Source organism: Pogona vitticeps, chromosome 5 (assembly GCF_051106095.1).
Source record: "Pogona vitticeps strain Pit_001003342236 chromosome 5, PviZW2.1, whole genome shotgun sequence".
NCBI lineage: Eukaryota > Metazoa > Chordata > Lepidosauria > Squamata > Agamidae > Pogona > Pogona vitticeps.
In genome coordinates, this window is record NC_135787.1 from 108,524,136 (window position 1) to 108,549,662 (window position 25,527).

General features: G+C 41.0%; 1 protein-coding gene across 5 annotated transcripts in view; it reads left to right on the top strand.

Moving 5' to 3' along the window:
- Nucleotides 1-731: 731 nt before the first annotated feature.
- DMTF1 (cyclin D binding myb like transcription factor 1) overlaps nt 732-25,527 on the top strand; it is a 35,027-nt gene continuing 10,231 nt past the window's right edge. For 2 of the 5 annotated variants that reach the window (XM_020797746.3, XM_020797747.3), the window contains exons 1-10: nt 732-864; nt 8,139-8,255; nt 9,458-9,580; nt 13,007-13,101; nt 14,076-14,190; nt 15,474-15,550; nt 18,000-18,157; nt 21,141-21,173; nt 23,103-23,212; nt 24,604-24,832. In XM_020797746.3, coding sequence (XP_020653405.3) covers nt 8,147-8,255; nt 9,458-9,580; nt 13,007-13,101; nt 14,076-14,190; nt 15,474-15,550; nt 18,000-18,157; nt 21,141-21,173; nt 23,103-23,212; nt 24,604-24,832 — 1,049 coding nt within the window. In that variant the 5' untranslated portion in view covers nt 732-864; nt 8,139-8,146. Of the gene's footprint in view, nt 865-8,138; nt 8,279-9,457; nt 9,581-13,006; nt 13,102-13,443; nt 13,525-14,075; nt 14,191-15,473; nt 15,551-17,999; nt 18,158-21,140; nt 21,174-23,102; nt 23,213-24,603; nt 24,833-25,527 lie in introns of those variants that run through there. The other 3 variants (XM_078394240.1, XM_020797751.3, XM_020797748.3) reach the window with 3 other exon arrangements.

Here is a 25,527-nt window from a genome sequence, read left to right on the forward strand (position 1 = left end):
CCTTATTGTAACCAAAGTGCATTTGACTGATTGAGGGTGTGTGTTGAACCAAAACATCCGGAGAACCACAGGTTCTCCAACCCTGGCTTGCTCCACGTTAAGTAAACAGTAACATTGAGCTTTACGTTTTGAACGCCTCAAGTGTTCTACATCACCTCTCTTTACCTGCTGGCAGTACAGTATACTGTGTGTACCCCTAGGACCCCTCAAAAGGAATCAGCACATTCTTCCAAGTTCATTCCTTTAATAAAAGTAAAATAAAGGCATTTTCTCGCAAAAAGGTGCATGTATGAAACCACGAAAAGAACAAAAAAAATGCGGCGGAGGGGAGAGAGAGCCCCTTTACCTGAACAAGTGTACCTTCGTACATAAGATAAACTAAAAGAAGCTCTACACTCCCTTAGCGTGGAGGCTCCCCTTTGCTCACCCCGCCTCCATTTTTGCGGGGAGACAAAAGCCCCCTCCGAGCCCCCGTCAGACTAGCATTACGAAAGGAAGCCGGGAGGGGAGCCAATGGTAACGGGAGAGAAGCGCGACCTCTTTCGCGCCCTCTTCCAGCCCGCCGTGGCGCGGCGTGACTTTTCTGGCGCTCCGCTCGGAACGGATGCCAGAGGCGGGCCTCCAGTTTCGCTTCCTGGCCAGTCTGCGCCGAGCTTTCTCTGGCCCGCGCGCGTCCCCCGCCTCTCCTCTTCGCCCCCCCTCCCTTCCCCTCCTCCGCGCGCTCTGGCCCCGCCCTTCCCCCCTCCTTCTTTTGCCTGCCTCCCTCCGCTCTGTTACTGCTGCGGCCGCTCCGGCGGGCGCTTCCATCCTGGTATTTCGGAGCCTCCATCCTGGTTTCTCAAGTGCCCGGACCCAAAACAGGAAGTAAGTGGTGTGCGCGCGACGGCTGGCTCGGCTCGGCGGCTGTTGGGCCTACTTGGTGGCGGAGGGGAAGCCGACGCCGGGGAACGGAGGCGGAGGGCGCGAGGGGCCGGCCTCGGGGGTGATACGGCCTAGGCGGCTGAGGGAGAGAGGGAGAAGGGGGGGCGCAGGCGGCAAGAGGGACTCGGCAGAGGTCGAGCAGGTTTCGGGCTTCTTGATCCCTCGGCAACCCGGCCCGGGCAGTGGCACCGGGTCTCGACTGGCGGGGGCGGCGGAAGGGGGCGTCGTATATAATATCGCACCTCAGTAGGGCGTTGTATAGCCCAGCCTCCCTTCTTGGCGGCATATCGGGCCACCTTTTCTTTTCTCCGCCTTTTCATCCCATCTCTCACCCCTCTGGCCTTTCTCCTCCTCCTCCCCTCCCAATGCTTTCTGAGGTAACTGCAAAGGTGTTGCAGGTGAGGAATGGGCGCAAGGTGCCAGACTGAGTGGAAGCGGCTGGGCAGGATAGGTGCGGGGAGTTGCAGGGTAACATGTGGTGATGGCGCAAAAGCAGTGTGCATTTGTAGAAGAGTCATAGGAGGGGAGGAAAGTAATTGGTAGCTCTGCTGGAACGTAATAATGTACTGGAACATAATAATGGCAGTTTAGTCTTCTTCCTCCTCCTTGTTTTCTCCTCTTGCACCCCCACACATCCACACTGCTCTTCCGTATTATATAATGTTACCCTGCACTTCCAGTTATTCTGGCAGCTCCGTCCCTCTTTTCTTTCACACTTCTGAAATACTCCATGAACGAGAATAAGGCAGCACTGCCAGTTCTCTCCTCCTCTTCTGTTGCACCCTTGAAGTATTACATAATGTCAGCAGAATGTACCACTGCCTTTCAATCCAATCCAAAAAAAATCCCTTGATTTTTTTTTTCATTCTGTAGGCTTAAATTGGACCTTCTTGTTTCCTCAGCTCAATATGTAGCTGATCTCACTTAGCTGTACCCCCTCCCTGTGGGGGAAACCATCTTGTACCTTCAGTTAACAGGTCATAGCAAAGTCTTGTGACATTCTCACAGCTGATTTATGATTATACAAATTTTGAGACAATATTATCACATTTGTTATTTTGTTTTACAAGTACTGTATATTGTATACATTTGAGGTGGAATGACACTTCCTCATCAGTGACCAAGTTTGCAGTTTGAGAGTGCTTTTGGACCTCATTTTGCTCCAGATTATTCCTGTGGTTAGATGTGCTTTTGCACATCTTATGCTGATGTGCCAGCTACAGCCTAGCAGTGCTTTGAGGATATAGTTCTGATCACAGTTTTACCTACTTTAATGGCATCTAGGTTGGAATGTTGCAACCTGGCCTAAGGGAAACTTACTAATGTAGAATGCTGATGCCTGCCTATTGTCAAGGACCTTGTGATTCTATACACAGTGCTTGATCCATACTGATTCTTACCTGTTGCTGAATCTAATTCAAAGTTTTTATTATCATCTTTAAAGCCTCACACTATTTTGCACCAGGATAGCTAAAGAACAACTTATTCCCAAGTGGTTCTGCCCATCCATTGAAATTTTCAGGAATGATTCTTCTTTGCATCCCATTTCTTTTTGAACAAGGTTGATATAAGGATAGAAGCTTCCTGTGGCAGTGCGTAGACTTTTGGTACTCCTCTCATTTGGCCTTTGCCTTTTTTCTTGACATTTATGAAAAAAGATGACCTTAGTTCACTGGAGCATTAATGTTGAATGAATGAATTGAATTTGTTTTTACAGTGGCTGCATTTTTGTTGTTCTGTCATGTTTTGTTTGTATTTTATTTTGCAGTTTGTTTGCTTCACAGAAGCTAGAAACCTAAAACTTATTTTTTAAAACTAGAAATGGTTAAGAAAACAAAAAAGCGCTGTGATATCTTAAAGGTTAGTGGTTTCTGTGGATTGTAATCCACTTCCTCAGAATATAACAGGCCAAAGGTTTTAATAGACAGAGTACATGCTGAAAGGGAGAGAGGGAACACCAGGTGAATTAGGAAGAAATGGGTGGCAATTATATTGGTAATGAGTTTTTAGAATGATAGAAGAGCTATAATGCAGTCCTCTGCGCTCAACTTGTCAACAGTCAAATAGTTGTGCTGAAATGACAAGTTCTTTGAATAAAAACTTTCATTTTTGTTTTCATTTTGCTGAATGGACTGAAAAACTGTTACAGCTACTTTGTTGAAAACTGTAAAAATATAAAAGTGAACTCACTAAGATATCTATGTACCACCTTGGAATAAATTGTTTCCATTTTGTTACCACAAAAATGTGCACATTCTCATGCTGTACAGCAGCTCTTTACAGACTGGCACTGAATAGATGTGCTGGACCTTAGTTCCCATCATTCCCCCACAAGGGTGTCCATGGACTACTGTTTCTTGGGATGATGAAAGATAAAGTCAATACATCTCTAGAAACCATTAGGTTTGAGAAGGCTGCTCTTGAGTCACAGTGCTTGTTATAACTTTTTTATGAGCAGATGTTTTGTTATGTGCTGTCACGTCATTTCTAACTTATTGTGACCCTAATTGGGTTTTTGAGATATGTGAGATATTCAAAGAGGAGTTTCCCATTGTCAGTAAGTTTCTGTGGCCTAGTAGGGATTTGAATCAAGGTCATCTGAGACCTAATCCAAAACAATCCACTTCATCACACTGATTTGCAAACATTGCTCTTACAAAAGTGTACTCTTCTACGTTATATCTTGAAAATTATTGTATTTTACCCACAGTTGCCACATAATGCCACATAAACACAAACCATGATAATCTACATATATTTCTTTCCAAAAATAGATGCTATAATTTGTCCCCTCAGAATAAATGGCTGTTGCCTGACAAACAAAATGTTTCATAATTACTTTGCAGAACATGCCATCAGAGCCACCAACAGAGAATACTATAAAGTCTCGAACCCTTGGAAGATTTAGAATATTATAAATAATCTGGGACAAGAAACCACTGAAATGCAATATCCCATTGGGTTAAAATGTGCACTTATTTCTGTTCATTTTTTTAAAGCAAAGTAGAATAATTTCACTATAAAAATGAGTAATAGCATTTGAAGCCCACCCCCAAGAAAAGAAATACAGTACACATGGAGGTGGTTCCGAGATCCTGTTCAAAAGAAGAACTTGAAGCCACCAATTCTGCTCAACAGAAAGAACCAATACTGGTGAAACTTGCATGGGGTGCACGTCAAATAATGGAAAAGGACCTTTGCCAAATTTAAGTGATTTATAAATAAAACATCAGACAATTGTCTTGGTTGTTGAGAATGCCATTACTGAATAATAAATTGTTATATTGCATACTATGTGGAATCTCTGTTTTAATTTCATTTCCAGTTAATAATGAGAACACTGTGGGAGGGGGGTTTAAAACATTAAGAAGTAATGCAAACCAGTTCTAAATGTTTATATTTTCTGACTGCATTCATGTAATGAGTTTCTATATGAATTGCCTCAGCCAACCTTCTATGTATACAGTTCTAACCATGCGTACTCTGATAAATAAAATAATTCATCTGATACTTCCATGGGATATAATATATGTGTGTAAGATAGTATTCACTTATGTAAAAATGAAATAGTTGGATTTTTAAAAAATAAAGGACTCTTGCAGAGTTTCATTTTGTGCCACTTTTACATTAATTTTGTATGCACGTGAGTGTTAGCAAAGACTGATAGTAAATAAACACACCCATGGTGAGAATGTCAAGTCAGAGATGCATGTTACACAGTTAGAAAACTTCTCTACAAGCTAAACATGCTCCAGGTCCTACTATAGATTTGCCGAGTTATCCAGATACTGTACAGTCTTGATTCACTGAGATAGCTAGTTGTTTCAGTAATATTAAGAGGTTGAACACTGTTGCTTTCAGTGTTATGAGTAGTCTTGAATCAGGACATCCACTGAAATGGCCCTGGATATCAACTTGTGAAACTTGTATGGTACCTACTGGATAATCTCTGTAAATACCTATTCAGAATTGTAAATACAGAGAATAGCAAGCAGTAGAAGGTGCCTTTCTCTTAATGTGGAAAGCTCCCTTCCCCCAGTAGGTGAATGTTTGCCTCAGAATGTGACCTGAAAGCTATCTGAATTTATGTACCTCCGGGGCTAATCACTGTCTGGATAGAGGTGAAAAAGCTGGATAAGAAGCAATAAATATTAAATAGCATTTAATACAGTATGTTGTAGCCCACTTTCAGTTGTGCCTTGTGATGTACCAATTGTGTGATGTGCACGTCCAATTTTTCAGCCTCCAGAGAAAAAGGTGTTATCCGCCATTCAAACTCTCTGGAACTGTATAATCATGTATTTTATATAAAAGACATGATTATACAGCTCCAGAGAGTTTGAATGGTGAAGCTCACTTGTTTTTTAATAATGTTAGAACGGCAGAGCTGGAACGGACCCTGTGGTTCACTGAGTTCAGCCCCTGTCAAGGAGGTGCAGTGGAGAATGGAACTCCCAACCTCTGGCTCCGCAGCCGGATATCGGTAGGCCTTAAACAGAAGCTTTAATCTTGTGAAATAGAGCTGAGGTAAAACTGAAGATCTAGATTCTAATAGATTTTGTAACTATTCATATATCATGTAAACTCAGTCTAGCTTATAATAGTCAAAACTGAATTCTTTTTTCAAAAATAACAGGTTAAAATGCTGCAGGCTGGCTTAATAGCTCAGTATTTAAGGTATTTTGACTGTGGAGCTGGAGGTTGGGATTTTAATTCCTTACTGTGCCTCCTACAAGCCAGCTGGCGTGGCTGTGGGCAAACTGCACAGTCCAAGGGTGCCCTCAGAAGAATGCAATAGTAACCTTCTTCTGAATGTGCTCTACTTGGAAAACCCTGCAATGAGTCACCATTAAAAAACAAAGTATGCTGCTAATATACTGTACTGCGCCATACTGCTTAAAGCACTCTGGCCGGTTTACAGTTTAATTGTGCTGGCTACACATGGCACCTCCGCCCCCAAGCAAGCTGGGTACAGTACTCGATTTACCAGCCATGGAACGATTGAAGGCAGATGGAAGGATGGAAGAACCTTGAGCAAGCTACACTGGAATTAAAACCCAGATTGTGAGCAGAGTTTTGGCTGCAGTACTTCAGTTTAACCACTGTGCCATGAGTCAGAATTGATTTGACGGGGCATTACTATTATTGTTTTAAAATGCTGCAATCAAGTTAATGGTAGTTTGAAGACAATAGAAAGTATTCTGCAACTTGTTTTATGTACAGCATCAAGTTTATATAGATGTTATAGCCGCCTAGAGTGGTCTTAATTGACTAGATAGGCGGGATATAAATTAATTAAATAAATAAATAATAAACAGTGCTTCTAAAGCCTGTCGTTGAAGTGGGGCAGCTGTATTGCTAAGCACAGTGAAGCAGCTGCCTCAGGCAGCAGTAGCGACCCCTCTGCCATACTCATATATCAAAAAATTGATTTCTGTGTGTCACATAGACCTGTATCCCCTAAGCTAACACTTCTGCCAGGAATGGTGAAGGAACACTATGCTGTTGCCTGTGTCACAGTAAATTTACTTGCCATTTCATTTTTGTACATGAAATGAGAAGGCTGGGGAGCACCTTGCTCTTTGCCTCTGGCAGCAAAATGTCTTGAGCTAATTCAGTAGGGTAGGTGCCTCTGTGCATAGACACAGCCTTAATCAGCCTTGTAAATAGCAATTCACCTGAACAATCTTTAGGCCAGTGGTTCCCAGCTCTGGTTTTTCAGATGTTCTCAGATTAAAACTCCCAGAAGCCTTCACCACTAGCTATGCTGGCCAGAATTTCTGGGATTTGTTGTCTAAGAACATCTGAGGACCCAAGGTTGGGAACCACTGCTCTAGGCTCTTCGGCAGGGAAGCATTCTAAAATGGGTGCTGTATCTTTAAAAGACTACTGTAAGTATGTGTAGGTGGTTGTTGTGGGTTTTTCGGGCTCTTTGGCCATGTTCTGAAGGTTCTTCCTAACATTTCGCCAGTCTCTGTGGCTGGCATCTTCAGAGGGCAGGAGTAGCACTCCACAGTGTAGCACGCCACTGCCGAAGCGTTACGAAGAACCTTCAGAACACGGCCAAGGAGCACGAAAAACCCACAACAACCATTAGATCCCGGTCGTGAAAGCCTTCGCGAATACATATGTGTAGGTGCTCAGCAGTAGCATAGCACATAAACTATGCTGAAGAAGATTTAAGCATGGCTCATGGAATATAAGGCAAGTGATAATCCTTCTGTCTAGCAATATGTCCCATTTGGGCAACCCTGTGACTGCTGCAAAGTTAGAGCTCCCAATTTCCATGTATCCGTGTCACTCTTGAAGGGATGGTGACATCTATTGGTTAAGAGAGAGATGGTTTTTCTCCCCCAACTTTGTTATTGCATTGTTGAGTCAGTGTTGAGCATTGTTATCCAAGTGCCCCAAATGCCTGATTCTCTTCCGTGAATAGCTACAGATAGGTGAGGCAGTGGTTAGCTTTTGTGGTCATTCCTTTTCCACACTCTCACTTACTGATATGGGACATTTTGTTTGATGAAGTGTTAAAAACGCTTGTGTCTGGGGGCTTGATGTAGGTCTTTGGTGGGAACTTGAAGCACATGCAAATTATAGGACTACCATGCTTTCAGTTCTGTGCAAGATGCTTTACTGAAAGTGCTAATTCCAGACTTCTGAATTGCTGCTCACCCAGGTGACTGCTCACCCAGTTAAGAATGGCTTCTGGGCAATCAGAGCAAGAAAAAGTTGGTTCTTCTTTTCAACCAAATATGTGACCTTTTTTGCTTGGTGCTGGGTTCCATGGCCCCCTTGTTCCTCCTCACTAGCTTTCTTTCTATCCCCTTTTGTGTGCTCAGAATCCCAAAGATAACAAACACTGTGTGGTATGCCACTTACCTTAATAGGTGATACTATTCTCTGGCTGTGTGTTATGCTTTCCTAATGGCAATCTGTGGTTGGCTAATATGCATATGTGGCATTGTGCTTATATAAGGAGCTAATGGCCATCTCCCAATATACAGAAACTTGATTATTTCTGTTTTCTAGATCTGTGAGTTGGCTATAATGTGTTTTTATTTACCTCTTATGTTCTGTGCATGGCATTTTACCACTTCAAAAGGTCATCTTAATTCTCAGATTGTAGATAAATTACAGTTTCGAAATAACTGTGGTGAAATTGGTTAGAATAGGGACTAAAAAGAACTGTTGCTAATATATGATTTATTCTCATTTAGATTTGAGTATGAGCACAGTTGAAGAAGAGTCTGACACAGTGACAGTAGAAACCGTGAATTCTGTGACTTTGACCCAAGACACTGAAGGAAACCTTATTCTTCACTGCCCTCAGGATGGTATAGACAACTGTTATTTGACTGTATGCTTTCTCCATATTATTTCAAAATATAGTTAATGAACAAAGCAACTAGGACAGCATCATCTGAGGCTTTGTGGGGGATTTTGATGCTCTAGTTTGGGTGATGGTTGGTACTGTAGGATTTTCACTCAAGAGAATGGCTTTTTAAACTTCTTTGGGAAACATAAGGATTCCCTGGAAGATTTTCAAGGCTTTCAGTCAATGATGATGATCTGTAGAATGTAGGAAGCTGCCTTATGCCAGATGAAATAGTTTGTCTTCCTAGTCCAGGTCTATATGGATGAGCTAATTAGCTGACTTTCAGGGCTGTAGAAATATTGCTTTTTCAATGCTGCCACAGTATTCTCGGGCAGTCTTCTTCCAAAAAGGGTCAAGCCTAGCGGTCTGTGTTCAAGAGTTGTAGTTCTTCCACAAAAGACGGAAGGTGCCCTCCATTAATTAAAATTCCCTTCAAAGTCCTTTGCAGTGCATAGCTGCAGGACTAGGTATGTTTTAATGTGCCCTCAGTTCAAGCAGAGCCGTGAAAAGACCCAATAGGCTTGGCAAGTGGCTCTCTTGAACAAAGGGGTCTGCTAGGATATGTTCTGGAGTGGCAAGAGGTTAATGTAGGAAGTTTACCTGGATGAAGAAAATTTTAAAACTGCTGGCTTTGAACAGATGTTTAGAGGTTTCTGCACAGACCTTTGAGTCAGAACTTGTCCGTTTTTGCAGAGTGCCCATTGAAAAGTTTATTTGGAATGTACAGTTTCTAGACCACTGATATATTCTAACTTCTGCAATTTGTATAGTGTTGTATGATATCCATCAAAGTTACATAAAGCAAATGTGTTTTGGAGAAAAAGAGATTTTTAAGTGTTTCTTTGTTTAGTACCACTAAGCAATGGGCATTTTCTGTTAAAGGCCAGTATTTAAGATATATGAATAAATAGCTTATGCTTCTATCAGAGATTATATTGAGATTACATTCATTGTTGGTTAAAGTTCTCCACCATCTGACTACCTCGACAAGGGCCTAATAATACTGGCATCTTTTAATCATTGTATTTTTCTTAGGCACTTTGGCGGGTCTGTTTAACCCATGTTCATTTGCAGCAAGCATTTAAGACATAGGAGTGAGCTAAGCAGGTTTTCCATGTGAGCCTCATCCACACCCTTGTTTCTCTCTGAATATATGTTTAGAGGCAGATGAAGTAGATTCTGAAGACAGCATTGAACCTCCCCACAAAAGGCTTTGCTTATCATCTGAAGATGACCAAAGTATTGATGACACCACTCCATGCATTTCTGTTGTTGCCGTTCCAAGTAAGTCAGTCATTGGTAACTGAAGAGCCTTGGAGCCTGATCCTAAATAAAGAAAAGAAGGTATTTGTGGGAATGTGAGTGTTGTCTCTGCTGCTGATGGTGGATGGGTTTAGTTGTCATACAAAGATACTGCAGTAATGGATAAGGCAAGCGAGGGTTGTCTACCAGAGTCTTGTACAATGGTGCCTCGCTTAACGAGGATAATCCGTTCCAGCAAAATTGCTGTAGAGTGAAATCCTTGTTAAGCGAAATAAAAAATCCCATTGAAACACATTGAAAACCCGTTCAATGCGTTCCAATGGGCTGAATAACTCACCGTCCAGCAAAGATCTTCCATTTTAGGTGCCTGTAAAGCAAGGAATCCATACAAAAACACAGCGGGGAGCCATTTTACACAGCGGGCAGCCATTTTGAAGCCGCCGATCAGCTGTTTTAAAAACGTCTCGCGAAAAATCATATAGCGGTTTTGTCCTTTAACGAGGCAGTCGTTAAGCGAGGCACCACTGTATAGTGAGGAAAAATACTCTGGCTGAAATATTTCTGTTAGCTCTCATTCTGATGGGGAAAGATGTTCCTTGTATATCTGGTCACTGTGAACATCTTATAGAAATTCCTTCCTTCAGTCCTTGATCACACAAAGACATGGGTTACTTGAAAATCAATTAATAGGCTATAGACTAGAGTTGGCAGATCCAAGGTGAACTAAAAAAAATGGGGCTTTTGCACCAACATAGTCCTTTGTGAGCGCAGAGAAGAGGAGGCAACTTCACACCTATGTCAGTGTACTCTATCCCCCCTCATGAAAGATTTGATACTAGCTGCCCAAAATGCTCTTGATGTTGCCTATTACTGGGTGAAAATTAGCTGATATATTTATTAATTGTACCCTGGTGTTTTTGACATGAATAAAGAGAAGATGGAAGCTCTTGTATCTCATGTCTTGCTCTGGAGAAGGCAAGCAGAAGGACTGACCTAGCCAGGATTGATGGCCACAGTGAAAAATCGTACTTCGAGAAGTTGATCTGTTCATCCTGCACAGGAAGGAGAGGGGAAAAGCAATATCTTCCCATAAGGTTGTGATGGGATTTCGATAAATTATGCCTCCCCTAGCCTGATTTCTGTCTTGGGACAGGTGCTTTCTGTTATACTACATATTTTGTGGTATTTCAGTGAGACTTTTTCTATATAATGTGATTCAGGTGACAGATGAACATGAATGTACTGTATATGTTGAAAGTGATCTTCAGGGAGGCACCACTATAGAAATACATTAACTGCACAGTTTTAGGTGTAGTGGTGGATCATTGTTAGATGATTTCAGCCTTTGGATCGATCTCTTAAACATGCAAACTAATCAGTAGGTTGCAAATGGTGCAGAAATTGTTCCCCTTTGTAAATGATAATAGCAAAAATTCTGTTCTTTAGCATAGTAAATTGCACTAGAGTAGGCCCATAGAACCAATGGGAATTTAGTGAATCACCTATGTGAGGTCCATTGATTCAAATGGGCTTATTCTAACTGTGATTTACCAATCTAAGGTAAATTGTAGTTAGAGTATGACCTTTGAATCAATTGAACATACAGAGGAGGTGACTCGCCAAATCCCTTCTATTCATTGGGCCTACTCTAGTGCAATTTGCTACACTAGGAACAGGGTTTTGGCCAATGTAAACAGGTAGAGAAGGTCCTAATCTTAAGAGATACACTGTATGTCAGGAAAACATGCCCTTCAGCAAAGTTTAATCAAACTTTAATCAAGAACTACCTTGCAAAATATGACTGAACAGGCTTATTAAAAGGTACTATGTATTATTGAAGCATCATTTAATTTGTAAAATATGTAAAATAAAATGTTGCAGATTCTTGCATGTTAGTGAAATTAAAATAAGTTAAGGCAAGTGATACAGTCATCTAGAATCTACTGTACATATGCTTTCATATATTTTTATGTTGGTTAGGAAAGCTAATAACTTGAAATGGCTAAACAGTATTATTTTCTGTTCATTTTTAATAGATTTATGTAATAATTTTATGTTGACCATTTTGTGTGTGTTTGCAAAAGGAAATGTCAGTTGGATATGTATTATTTTATAGAACTACATAAAACATTTCTATTTTAAATTAATTTTGAATTATCTGACTTGTTTAAAGCAGTTATAAGGTGGGAATAAAAACCCATAGTAGAGGAACTGTCAGTTGCTCAGTCTTCTGGCTCAGGCTGGCCAGAATCGGGTAAACAGGAATGATCCCTTGGTTGGTTTTTACTATGTCAGCTCTCAGGCTAGCATACTCTCCAGCTTAGTGTAGGAACATGTCAGAGGAACAAGAAAGCCCAAGACCTATAGATTGTTGGGTGCCATGATAATCATAGTTTTCCCACCTCATCTCTGTAACAGTACCTTTGGCAGCCTACTCCCTGCCAGCATCCGACTCTATGGATGATCTTCCTCTCCATCCATGGAAATAAGGACATCCATAGTTTGTGTCATTCTTAAGATACCTTGTCAAAGACTGTCAGATCCTTGCATTGGATCATTTCAGCCTCAATAAATGTGCTTTATCTGATTTTGTACAGTGGTGCCTCACATTACAACGTTAATTTGTTCCAGCGAAATCGCTGTAGAACGAAAACGTCGTAATGCAAAAATAAAAAGCCCATTGAAACACATTGAAACCCCTTCAATACGTTCCAGTGGGCTGGAAACTCACCGTCCAGCGGAGATCCTCCATAGGGCAGCCATTTTTGGTGCCTGTGCAGCGAGGAATCCGTCCCAGAAAACAGTAGGGAGCCATTTTATTTAGCCGGCAGCCATTTTGAAACCGCCGATCAGTTGTCCTAAAATCGTCGTTTTGCGAAGAATCGGTTCCCGAAGCAGGGAACCGATCATCGCAAAGTGAAAAAAGCCCTATTCAGACCATCGCAAAAGCGATCGCAAAAACGTCATCGTAATGCGGGGCAATCATAAAGCAAGGCACCACTGTACAAAGATTGAATCTCATGTATACATTCCTTGTACAGCCCCAAAAAGTATGGTTCAAGGGAGTTGCCCAGCCTAATAGAGCAGAGCATTTTAAGTGAGTGCAAAGCACTCAACTCCATAAAACCCCTAGCAAAACTAAGCTGGAACTCACTCAGTCTTTTTTATGAGCCACTCACTCTCTATGCAAATGAAACAGTAGGAGTAGTTTCAGCTCTGCCCTTATTGCAGTGGTGTAATCTGAAAGCTTATGAATTATACTAGGATCTTAGCATATGAGCATATAAAAAGTGTTAACCTGATGTACAGGTTATACAGAGCACACTTTTGCAGTATAACCATATTCATTTTTGGTCAGTAAGGATTGTGGCCTTATTTATATAACATGTAATGCTCAGAACAGAGATCTTAGTCCCATACTGACCTTACATTTTATGTGTTTTTAAGTTTCAGAAAGTGATCAGAGCTTTGAGGTGACCATGACTGCAACTACTGAGGTAGCTGATAATGAGGTCAATGAAGGAACTGTTACTCAGATCCAGGTATAACATAGGTTAAATGCCACTTGCAGGAATCTTTGGATATGCTTCTGTGCATGCTTTATTTTCTCCTGAAGATTTAAAAAATGATATTGGTGGTAATGACTTATCAAGACTAGTATAAATCAGTGCTGCTGTTCTTAACGTTCTTTGTCTAATCAGTATATATGGACATTTTTCATTCTGAAACAAAAAACATTGTTTGATAGAGGGGGGGCTTTTACCCGTACCTCTTCTGAAACGATTATTGGAATAAACCACATTACAAGCATTTTGAAGGATTGCTTTGGGTACAAATAAGAAATATGGCTTATTCTTGAGCTGTGGCATAATATTGTTCTACAGGAGGGAAGCATTACCATATGGCACACGTTAAAGGGAAGGGGAATAAGTGTCAGGTCTACTTTCTGCAAGGCAAGGTAGGAGGTAAATGTTTATGACTGTGTTTTAACCTTTAGGGCATCATTTTGCTTTAGTAGGCAAAATCTTCTTGCATAACTTTGTGCCCGTGTATACTGGATTAGGATACACACCCTCTTTCAAATTCCAAGGCTCCCAAGGGCTCCCTTTGGCCCTGGGGAAACCTTTGGGAACTATGAAAGGGGTGGGGTGGACTTTAAAAGTCAAAAAAAAATCCAGGTTAAGTTTTTACTTTTAATGTCCCCACCCCACCCCCGGCCATTCTGAAGCTTTGCGAAAGCTTTCTTAGGGCAAAAGGGATCCCTATAGAGATGTGGAAGCTGAAACGGGGATAAGAAACTTTAAATTCATTCAAATTATTTCTGGCATCCCAATTCAATTTATGCAATTGCAGCTGTTCCAACTAGATTTTTTCCCAGTATAATTAATGGGAATTCCAGAATAATCAAATTCAGTATATAGCCACTGTGAGATATCAATAGTTTTAATTCTTAACAGTTAAGTATTTCATGGCAGTGAATGTCAGTTTGGAGAGCTGTTTGATTTACCTTTCCCAGATTCTCCAGAATGAACAACTGGATGAAATCTCTTCCCTAGGCAACGAAGAAGTGTCAGCAGTCAGTCAGGCCTGGTTTACAACCAAAGAGGATAAGGATTCTTTAACAAACAAAGGTATGTTCACCTTCTCTCATTATAACACATATGCTTATATTTGTATAAAAAATGTCATATGAATGAATTCTGAACCGCATGTTTATTTGTGTAGCCTGTGCAAATCTGATTGGCCATAGCCCATTACCAACATTGACACTTACCAAAATTCTGTACATTCTGCCACATAATCTTATTCATTCATTCATTCATTCATTCATTCATTCATTCATTCATTCATTCATTCATTCATTCATTCATTCATTCATTCATTCATTCATTCAGTTTGTATCCTGCTCCCATTAGTGCAGTAGCAAATGTAAATAGAAATATTAAAGATGATAACAAAAACCCTCTTTAAAAAGGGAAAAAAACAGATGGCACTGACTAATCTAAGAGCTGATGGAGGAAAAGAATGGAGGGGAGGGAAGGGGGAGAAGAGGGGAGGAAGAAGGTCAGCTGAGGCTGGTGTGCAAATTGTAAGCCAGGGCGATTTTTTTGGAAATTCAACATTTTCTCCTCCCATCCTTTGGCTGCTATTAATCCTTTTCATTGAAAAGTCATCAGGGGAGGGCAACAATTATCAGTAATTGAAGACTTCCCCTCCATCTTGCAGCCTGCACAGGTTCCTAACCATGCAAGGGATTACTTGGGATCTCTGGGGGGGCTATGGGGTGGGAGGAGAAAATGTTGAATTTCAGAAAAATTGCTCTATCTGACAGTGTCATTAGTCTTACATTGCAGAAATTACACAAATAAGGTTTCAGCTAATATATGGCAAAAGTAGAAGAATTTAAAAGGAATTTAATGAAAAAAACCCAAATGTTTTGTTTATGAGAGAAACATAATGCAAGTTTATGTACATTTGACTTAACAGAACAAGTGGATTTTTATTTATTGTATTTCTAACTTGATTACTGTGATATTCCAGCCCTTTTGTTGTCTGGAAATGCTGGAAACTTTGTTAACCATTATTAGGACACAACTCATCTGCAGTAAATTGCTACATTTTGATTATATATGTAAGGTTTGAATTCTTGTATGCAAGATATCTCTACTGTTATGTGTTTGTTAAATCATGACCACACACATAAAGCCATTCCACATGGAATCTTCTTAGAATATAATGGGGAAATTTATACTGTGTGATTAAGTGCCTTGGATCCATTGAGCTGCTAACAGTCCCTATCTCAACTAGCAATGGAGATCTAATGCCTGATATGTACCCTATGCAAAAAAGTTCCCCTTGATTTTGACAACTAAGGGTGTGCAGCTTTTGTGATAGTTTCTTCTGCTCTTTTAAGGTCATAAATGGAAACAGGGAATGTGGTCAAAAGAAGAAATAGACATTTTGATGAGCAACATTGAACGTTATTTAAAGGTTTGTGTTGCAGTCAGTTACTGTGCTGGTTTCAGTGGTCAATCTCTTCTGTGTTATACATTTTAGATCATTCATTGCCTTGGTTTAGAGGCAATGATTTAGAAACTGACTTCCCATCAATGGAATGCCATATACACAGGAGGGCTTTTCCACAGGCTCTGGATTGTGGCCCCCAATTCATTGAAAAGCTAGTCCTAAGTGTCAGTGCTCCCCCTCCGCCACAAAAGGGTGCACAGAGATAAAATTAGGAAAGCCCTGTGGCATGAATTTGGATCCAAACCATTAATTCTATTGAGTTGGAGCCAGAGCAAGTCATACTTAGAGTAGCCCTATTAATAGCAGTAAAGATTTAACATTGATATGACTAACTTGTTCCATTGATCTTAGTGGGCCTACTCTAAGCATGACTAAACTCGGGTTCATAGCTTGGGTGTACTCCTGGATTCATCCCTCAACCTGGATGCCCAGGTTTTGTCAGTGTGTTTAAGTGTTCTTTTGTGCAAATAGTATTTTAGAAACTAATGCAGTGATGCAATAAAAATGGGTGTTCTCCGCTGCTCCTTTTTCTGAGTCTTTCATACCTGCAAAACCTAGATCCGCTATGTTCTGCTGAATGTTTTCCATATTGAAAGCGAGCAAAGGTTGTCATAAAAATGCACAGAGAAACCAGCCCTCTGCTTCACCACATAAATCCCATATCTCCAAGCTGCTGTTGCTTGCCAGCGACTTTCTGTATACCTTAAAAACCTGCTCTGGAGGGCTAGGAAATTCTGCAGAACCAATCTTGGCACTTCTGAACTGGACTGCAGAGGGAGGGAATGAACCAGTTTTTCAAGTGCTGGATATGAAAGAGGCGGTAATTCAGCCACTCCTTAAAAAGCCTAACCTGGATCCAAGGCTGGTGGTTAGCTACCGACCAGTGGTGAACTTCCCTTATTTGGGCAAAGTGTTGGACCGGGTTGTGGCCGGGCAACTCCAGGCGTTGCTGGATGAAACAGATTTTCTGGAACCATTTCAATTGGGTTTCAGGCCGGGTTTTGGTACGAAGACTGCCTTGGTCGCCCTGTACGATGACCTTTGCTGGGAAAGAGACAGGGGGAGTGTGACCCTGTTGATACTCATGGACCTCTCAATGACTTTCAACACCATTGACCATGGTGTCCTGGATAGGCTGGCTGGGTTGGGAGTTGGGGGCACCGCTTTACGATGGTTCCGCTCCTTCCTAGCTGACAAGTGTCCAGAGGGTGGTGCTGGGGGACAGTTGCTCTGTCCCATGGCATTTATGTCATGGAGTTCCTCAGGGCTCGATACTGTCCCCCATGCTGTTTAACATCTACATGGAATCACTGGGAGAGGTCCCCAGGAGGTTTGGGCTGAGGAGTCAGCAATATGCTGACAACACTCAGTTCTATGTCTCATTTTCCACCAATCCAGGTGAGGCGGTTTCTGTGCTGAACTCGTGTCTGGACCTGATAACGGACTGGATGAGGGTTAATAAGTTGAAACTCAGTCCAAACAAGATGGAAGTGCTGTTAGTGGGTGTGTTCCTGTACAGACTGGAGGGCCATTTCCCTGCCCTGAATGGGGTTACGCTCCCCCTAAGGGACAGGGTCCGCAGCTTGGGGGTGCTCTTGGACCCCAGTCTAACTCTGGAATCCCAGGTGGACTCAGTGGACAGAGGCACCTTCCTTCAGCTGTGAAAATTATACCAGCTATGGCCCTACCTGGATGAGTGGAGTCTCATGACAATTACATACACACTGGTAACATCTCGCATAGATTACTCCAATGCGCTCTACGTGGGGCTGCCTTTGAAGATGGTCCGGCAACTGCAACTGGTCCAGAATTGAGCTGCGCGGCTGGTGAGTGGTGGGGCTGCTAGGGGACACATCAAGTCAATTCTGTTTAAATGACATTGGTTACCAGTTGCTGCCCGGGCCCAATTCAAAGTGCTTGTTTTAACATATAAAGCCTTAAACAGCTTGGGCCCTGAATACCTGAAGGACCGCCTCCTTCCATCTGACCCTAACCAGCAGTTAAGATCTAGTCAGGGGGACCTTTTGAAAGAGCTGTCCCTCAAGGAGGTGAGAGTGATGGCTTGTAGACAAAGGGCCTTTTCGGCAGCTGCCCCCATACTGTGGAATGCCTTCCCAAGGGAGATTCGTCTGGCGCCGACACTGATGACATTTCGGCGCCAGGTCAAAACCTTCCTGTTCCAGAAGCCTTTTAATTGAAATAATAATTGTGGGTCCTGATGGCAATTTTTAGATTATATATTTTAATTGTATTTTAATTGTTTTATCTTTTTTACTGTATTTTAATTGTTGTAAGCCGTCCATAGACCTTGGGTAGTGTGGGCGGTGTATAAGTTAAAATAAATAAATAAATATGGAGATGCATCAGTAGATCTTGTTAAATGTGTTAATTACCAGCCTCTTGATGTAACTAGGCACGTGGAATAAAAGATGCCACTGAAATCATCTTTGAGATGTCAAAAGATGAAAGGAAAGATTTCTACCGGACCATTGCCTGGGGTCTGAACCGGCCTCTCTTTGCTGTTTATAGAAGAGTACTTCGCATGTATGATGATCGAAACCACGTTGGCAAGTATGAAACCTCCTAACATTTGACCCAATAGGTATGCCTAGGGTCATGAAGGACCTGTTTCTGCTTTTAAGTCATACCAGCCTATTATGACCTAAAAATAAAGATGGGAGATCAACTTGGAAAAAAATAATGGATCATTAAATGATTAAGTGACCCGAATAAATAACTTCCTATAGCTGTAATGCCATGATTTGAAATTCTCAGTTTTAGTAAGTTTGAAAAGTCTAAATTGATTTTTAGAACCTACTTGGAGTAGGACACGGGTTGAGACATGCAACAGTCACTCACTGTTGCATTTATAAAAGTACACAAACTTGGGTCTACAGACACTAGTATCTCTGCTTATGTACACCACACTAGCATGATCTGTCTACTTCTTTTAATGTATCTTAGATTATATTTAGATTCATGGTCACATATGAAGCTATGTACAGTGGCCAGAGAGAGAAGTGCCTGAATTTGGGATTGGCTCTCATACTCCCATTATGTGTAGGAGTTAAATACTGGGGATCAAGATGAGGGCTTTCTGAATTTCTTCTTCTGAAATGTTTAGATAAATTAATAGTTGGCAGATTCTTTATATTATCAACACGGCACATTCTTTATATTATCAGCATGTTAGATTATTGTTCTGATATCTTATAAAACCACATAGGCATGTGAATTTCCACCTTTAAATATAACACTGTGCACATGTGAGCTATAGATGCTGTAAAATTATATGTTGATAGTGTTGGTGACTGGTAGTGTTATTTATGGATGCTTACATAATCTGCCACTCAGAACCGGGCCTTCTCAGTGGTCACTCCATCACTTTGGAACTCACTCCCACCTGAGGTACTGTTAGCCCCATCCCTCCTTTGTTTCGGGAGGAAACCTGGCTTTTTTCACAAGCCTTCTGTGGCCTTACCCCAGAGTAATCTTGTTGATCAATGGGGCTCCTACTCCCCTTTGTATATATATATATCTGCCCTGTTTTCTCTAACTCTACTGTAGTTAATATTTTTAGCATTGTATAATCTGTATATATAATTACTAGTTATTTTATCTATCTTTTGTTATTATGTTCCACATTTATCAGTTATGTATGTGTTATTGTGGTTGTTTTGTTGAATTATTATGATTTGTTTGCTGCCCAGAGTAGTGGCTTAGCCATTAGTTGGGCGGGAGGGAAGGATCTATCTATCTATCTCTGTGATGTCATCATGGAGGAGGGGAAGAGGACTCCAGTGGCAACCTGTGAAGCTCTGGTGAACTCTGTGCCCAAGAGGGTTAAGGCAGTGCTGGAAAATAATGGTGACCACACAAAATATTGACACTTTGTGCCCAATTTGAACATTGTCACTTAGGGGTGTACTCACTTTTGTTGCCAGTGGTTTACCCATTAATAGCTGTGTCTTGCTTTATTTTGAGGGGACAGCACATTTACACTGTTATACAAGCTGTATATTCACTGGTTTACATTGTAGCCAAGTGTCATTTCTTCGGTGTCACATGAAAAGATATACGAAAATATTTATGAAATGTGAGCAGATGTACTCACTTCTGTGATACACTGTATCTGTCTTGTCAAAACCCATGTCCAGTTGTTTCTTCAGCCCGTTTGATTACCTTATTTTTCTGTGTATAAGATGCCCCATGTATAAAACACACCCCACTTTTCTAAATCAAAATTTCTTTCTTTGCAAGAAAGTGGAAGGGGAAAGTTTCTGCTTTCCCCTTACATTTTTGTTGCAAAAAGCAGCTTCCCCCCTCCAGGGTTTGCAAAGAAAATGGAGGGAGAAAGCAATTTCTGCTTTCCCCCTACATTTTTGTTGCAAAAAACTGCTTTCCCACTCCATGTTTTCCAAAGAAAATGCTGGGGGGAAGCAATTTCTGCTTTCCCCCTACATTTTTGTTGCAAATGTTTTGCAGTGAAAATCTAGGGGTAGAGTAGGAATGGCTTTCCCCCTCCATTTTCTTTGCAAAACCTAGAGGGGGAAAGATGCTTTTTTGCAACGAAAATGTAGGGGGAAAGCATAAATCACTTTCCCCCTGCATTTTCTTTGCAAAACCTGGAGGGGGAGACAGGGATCAAAGCACTTCGATCCCTCTCCCCCTTTTCTTCTGAGTATAAAATGACCCTCAATTTTTCTTTTAATTATTTTAAGAAAAAGTGTTGTTTTATACATGGAAAAATACAGTAGTTATTCCAGCCTTGAAATAGCAAACTAGTAGGTCATGATGTTGCTAACTGCTCATTTAGATGGGGTCATGCAGACTGTAGCCTTGTGCAATCTACTTGATTTTTCCCTAAAAGTGAACCAAAACCTGATGTAAGACATCTAGAATTTAAAAAAATTCTGAACTCAGGAATTCATTTTGAATGACATTGTGTGAAAACTAACTCCTGGTTACACCAGGCTTTCTCCATTACAGCAGTTCCGTTTTAGGGTGGAGAAGTCCTTTTGTTTTTGCTAATGCTGGAAGTCAGTACTCCTTGCCAATTTGTTGTGATCACCTGGAGATTTATGAGGAAATCCAGAGCTACCTTTGTCCCACCCAGCCCCAAACAGTCAGATATATTGGGACTCAATCCAGAAAGGATGGAGGAATTCTTCATGGGTAGTTTATCCATTGAACTTCCCCAGATGATAATTTCTCTTGCATTGCCCTTAGAAACAAGTGACTTTTCTGCTTCCTTTACAATTATATTGCCTATTATACCTTCTGCTGTCATATTTATTTATTTGATGGATGGATGGATGGATGGATGGATGGATGGATGGATGGATGGATGGATGGATGGATGGATGGATTGATTGATTGATTTATATCCCGTCCATCTGGTCTGGTCGACCACTCTGGATGTAGATTTGGATGTAGATAGTCAAAACACCTGTTTTATTACCATGTATTTATTGTACATGTAGCTGTAAAATCTAAATGTTGAAAAATTCTGTTTATGTATGTGTTAATTAAATGTGCTGTTTATTTTTCTCAGGTACACTCCTGATGAAATTGAAAAGCTCAAAGAGTAAGTTTTATTTTCTGTTATTCATATCTTTCAAACTGTTGAGAGGTACCTCATGATCTTTTCCCAGAAAGCTATTTCTAAAGCTTTGAAAACTAGTCATGCTGGCTGAGGAATTCTGGGAGCTGTAGTCAAAAAAACATAGCTTATACAAGGTGTGCTTATTTCAGCCTTTAGCTAGAGCAGTGGTTCTTAACCTGGGTGATATCGGCCCCCAGGGAGCAATTTTGTTTTTCAGGGGGCGATGGAATGAAAAGGGGCAAAACGGGGCGAAAGAACAGAAGTGGGGCAATGGAGCCGCCGTGCCGCCACTGCCATTGAGGAAGTTATCATCGCCTCCCTCCCCATGGCGGCACCGCCACCACCACACCGCGGCTGCAGGGAGGGGGCCAATGATAACTTCCTCAATGGCTCAAAGGGGCATTTCTTTCAAACAGGTTAAGAACCACTAAGCTAGAGCCCCATGAACTGATTCTCATTTCTGAAGGTGCCATTTGATATTGCCCTCTGTTTAAAGAGGCAGCAAAATTTGAGGGAATAGATAGCAGCACTAGAAAGTGAGGGATGCAAAGTGAGCCCTCCCTACTGCCTTCAGCATTGCACAGGAGGAGGATTTTAGGGCATATTATTTTTATTTTCTGTAGGGCAAATCACGAGAGTGTGATCTGCCACGGAGTCTTTCACATTGCCTTTGGCATGACTAATGCCATGCTTTGTACAATTCCATACTACAACCCCAGTATCTCATTTCTTTCTTTGTTCTTCAGGAAGATTTAGTAGTAGTAGCTTGAGAGCAGTGTGGAACAATAGGCAAAAAAAATATAAATCAATAAATTTACCTGTCTGTGTAATTGAGGCCTCTGGATGTCAGATACCAGCCTTAACATATTTTGAAATTGCCCCTTCTTCTCCCGTGTTGTATTACCAGATATTGACCAAAGTCCCGTTGCCATGCATAATAAATTGCACTTGAGTAGGCTCATTGAATTAATGAGGATTTGCTCTTTCATTAGTTCCATTGATTCAAATGGGCCTACTCTAACTGCTACTTACTATGCTAACGTAAGTAAAAAATAAGAGTAAGCCTGTTTGAATCAGTGGAATATAAGGAGGAGCTGACCCACCGAATCTTCATTGATTCAGTGGGCCTACTACACTAAGCAACACTACTACACACTAAGCAACAGGATTATGGCCAAAAAGGCAAAAGCTGCTATGTACTAGGTGGTTGCATATTCATTGGAAAGGGTCCTTGTTCCTTTGCAAAAAAAAAAATGGTGGGGAGGGGAATATAATGATTTGGTAATGAAACATAAAGCTATCTTGATTTTTTGCCACACCCCAGCAGTGTATAGGACACGCCTAGGGTTGGTTGAAAGACTTTAAGATGATCTCACTGAGTTTTTTGTTGAACAAACTATATTGAATGATGTTGGGGGTTAGTGCTGTTAGCACAGGAGTGTACAGACATGTACAGTTGCTCTGTTTAATAGTATTCTAACAGAAATAAAAAAATATTAAAAAATTATTTGGTACTGTAATCTGGTTTGAGAAACTAAGGTGAGAAGGCAGTGAATACTGGTTAAAAATGGATGATCAAATGCAGTGTAGCATTTATGTCTGACATTTAGTTGGTTGCTGTGCTCTATGCCTAAAATGAGTTGCTTGTATAATAAATGGAATTTTAAGGAGGGACGTTCTTCCTTGCCTCCAGAATGCCTCAAGGTTGGTAAATGCTACTGAGTTAAAGAAGACCACATATCTCTGAAATGCATTAAGCCTCCCTGATATTAGTTAAAGAGAGGTCTGTTTGTTGTATGAATGGTTACCTGGGTTTCTTATAATCCACAATGCAACTTCCATAGGCCTACTGTGCAGTTGACTGATATGCATGGTACTTGTACACGATACTAACACACTTTTCCCACTTAGGCTAAGGATAAAGCATGGTAATGACTGGGCAACCATAGGAGCTGCCCTTGGAAGAAGTGCTTCTTCAGTAAAAGACCGATGCAGGCTGATGAAGGACACCTGCAATACGGGTATAAATGTTAAAATAAAGTAACCAGCAAAAAGGAAAAACTAGCTATGCCTGCAGAATTTTCCCACTGTAAAGAGTTTAGTGGACCAATAGATTGAAGAAAAGATCTGTATCCTCTTTATCAGGAGAAATGTAAAATGTTTTCCAATAAATAATGCTTTTAGGTTATAACGTTCTTTTGTATACTCGCCAGTCAGCACTATGGCCTGGAAGGCAGAGGGACACTGACATTTATTTATGCATTTATTTGTCCATTCATTGGTTTTCTATCCATCCTTTCTCTCGAAGGTGAACTTTCTGTAGTATTGAATAAAACAAACTATGAAACGTGGTCAAAAGATTAAAACAGAATTCAGTCAAATTTTAAAACAATTAAAAATGCATATTCAAAACTTAACAGTAAGAAAAAAATGGTCCCTAAGTGATAATAAGCCTCTTCTTTGATAGTCAGTCAGCTGCTAAAAGCATATCTGAATGGAAAAAACCCTATGTGGTAGAAGAAGAACAAAGGGGAGGGGAGGTGTGTGTTTCATGGCCTGCTGGAAGCAGTGCTGACAGCAAATTCCATACAGTTCCCTGGATTTCATATTTGTTCTTGGTCTCTGTATAACAATCCCGTGTATCCTCTGCCTTCCTTTCTCCCAAATATGTTGGCTTCAGTGTTTGAAAAGGGAGCTGTCCAAGGTACTTCGAAGACTGGTAAATACCATTTTGATTTTTGCCTTTGTGGCAGTATGGTTTTTACACAAAAACATTCCCTTCAGTGTTGCATAGGTAGCACACAGGGAGTGCCTTATCTCATGGGAAGTCCAGATGATATGGTCCTTCCCACATCCCCCCACCCCCACCCTGCCTCTGCTCCTCAGTCTGGTAGGTTTGCTGAAAGAAGTTATCTGAATGAGTTAGCCATTTGATGTAGAACATCCTTTAGTTGTGAAGATAGAAAGTAACTGGCATCAGCAGGACGTGTAAGGAAGATTATATTTTCCATTGTTCATATACTGAATTTCATTGGCCAGTTGATTATCCACCCTCACCATATTAAAAGGCTGAAAGCTACTATATAGAGCAACTGTGTCTCTAACATTTGCTGGATTATAGATTGTAGACATAATATCAGATGCCTCTGACATATTCAGCAGGGTTTTTAAAAGAATCTAAATTGTATTCCAACAGCTAGATTTGATTGACCATAAGACTGGCAAGAGCAGTTCATTTATTTAATCATTTTAAAATCTTAGAGGTATTGAAAGCTTCCTGAAGTAAATTTATTATTGTTGTTATTGGAAAGAACAAAAGATAATTGGGAACTGTGTGCCTAGGTCCTAGGGAAACAATGCATAACTCTTCGATGCCATATGTTACCTACATTTAAAGAAAAAAATATTTCAGGAAAATGGACAGAAGAAGAAGAAAAGAGACTAGCAGAAGTGGTCCATGAATTAACTAGCACAGAGCCTGGTGATATTGTCACACAAGGTGTATCGTGGGCTGCTGTCGCAGAACGAGTTGGAACAAGATCTGAAAAGCAGTGTCGCTCCAAATGGCTCAACTACCTAAACTGGAAGCAGAGTGGAGGAACTGAATGGACTAAGGAAGACGAAATAAACCTGATCCTTAGGTTTGTGCCCCCTTTTCATGGAAAAAAATTGAATTTAGATGGAGAAGTGGATTTAAAAATACAGAGGCAGGATTCCCTTGGTGTCTCTTATTTTGACTTTTATAGTGTTGTAATATCTTTCAAAAACCTGTTCCTGGTTCACAGACATGATAGCTGAATGTTCTTGCTTAGACTCATATTTTAAAAACTGAATGTTAGTGTTGGGGGAGGGAGGGAGGGAGGGAGGGAGGGAGGGAGGGAGGGAGAAATCTTCTGTGGATGTGCAGTCTGGAGGTTCTGGGAGTTGTAGTCCAAAACAGGAAAGTTTCCACACTCTGCATGCAAGTAGGCTACAGTCATCAGTGATGAGTAGTTAATTCCCTAAGTGTGCTTCTGTGTGCTGCCTTCCAGAAGTTTGAATTTTGTGTGGTAGTGATTTCTGTACTACCCACTAGGAGTCACTCTTGAGATCATATTTTACTATTTTGAGGACAAATATATCATTGTAGCTATACTTCAGTGCTGCTATGTTATTGTGCATGAGAGCATATCAACATTCTACAAGGCAATTCTAAAAACGGGGGGAGTCTAAACAAACAATTATAATGTATTCACGAAGGCTTTCACGGCCAGGATCTGTGCTGTCCTCTGAAGATGCCGGCCACAGAGACTGGCGAAACGTTAGGAAGAACAACCTTCAGAACACGGCCAAAGAG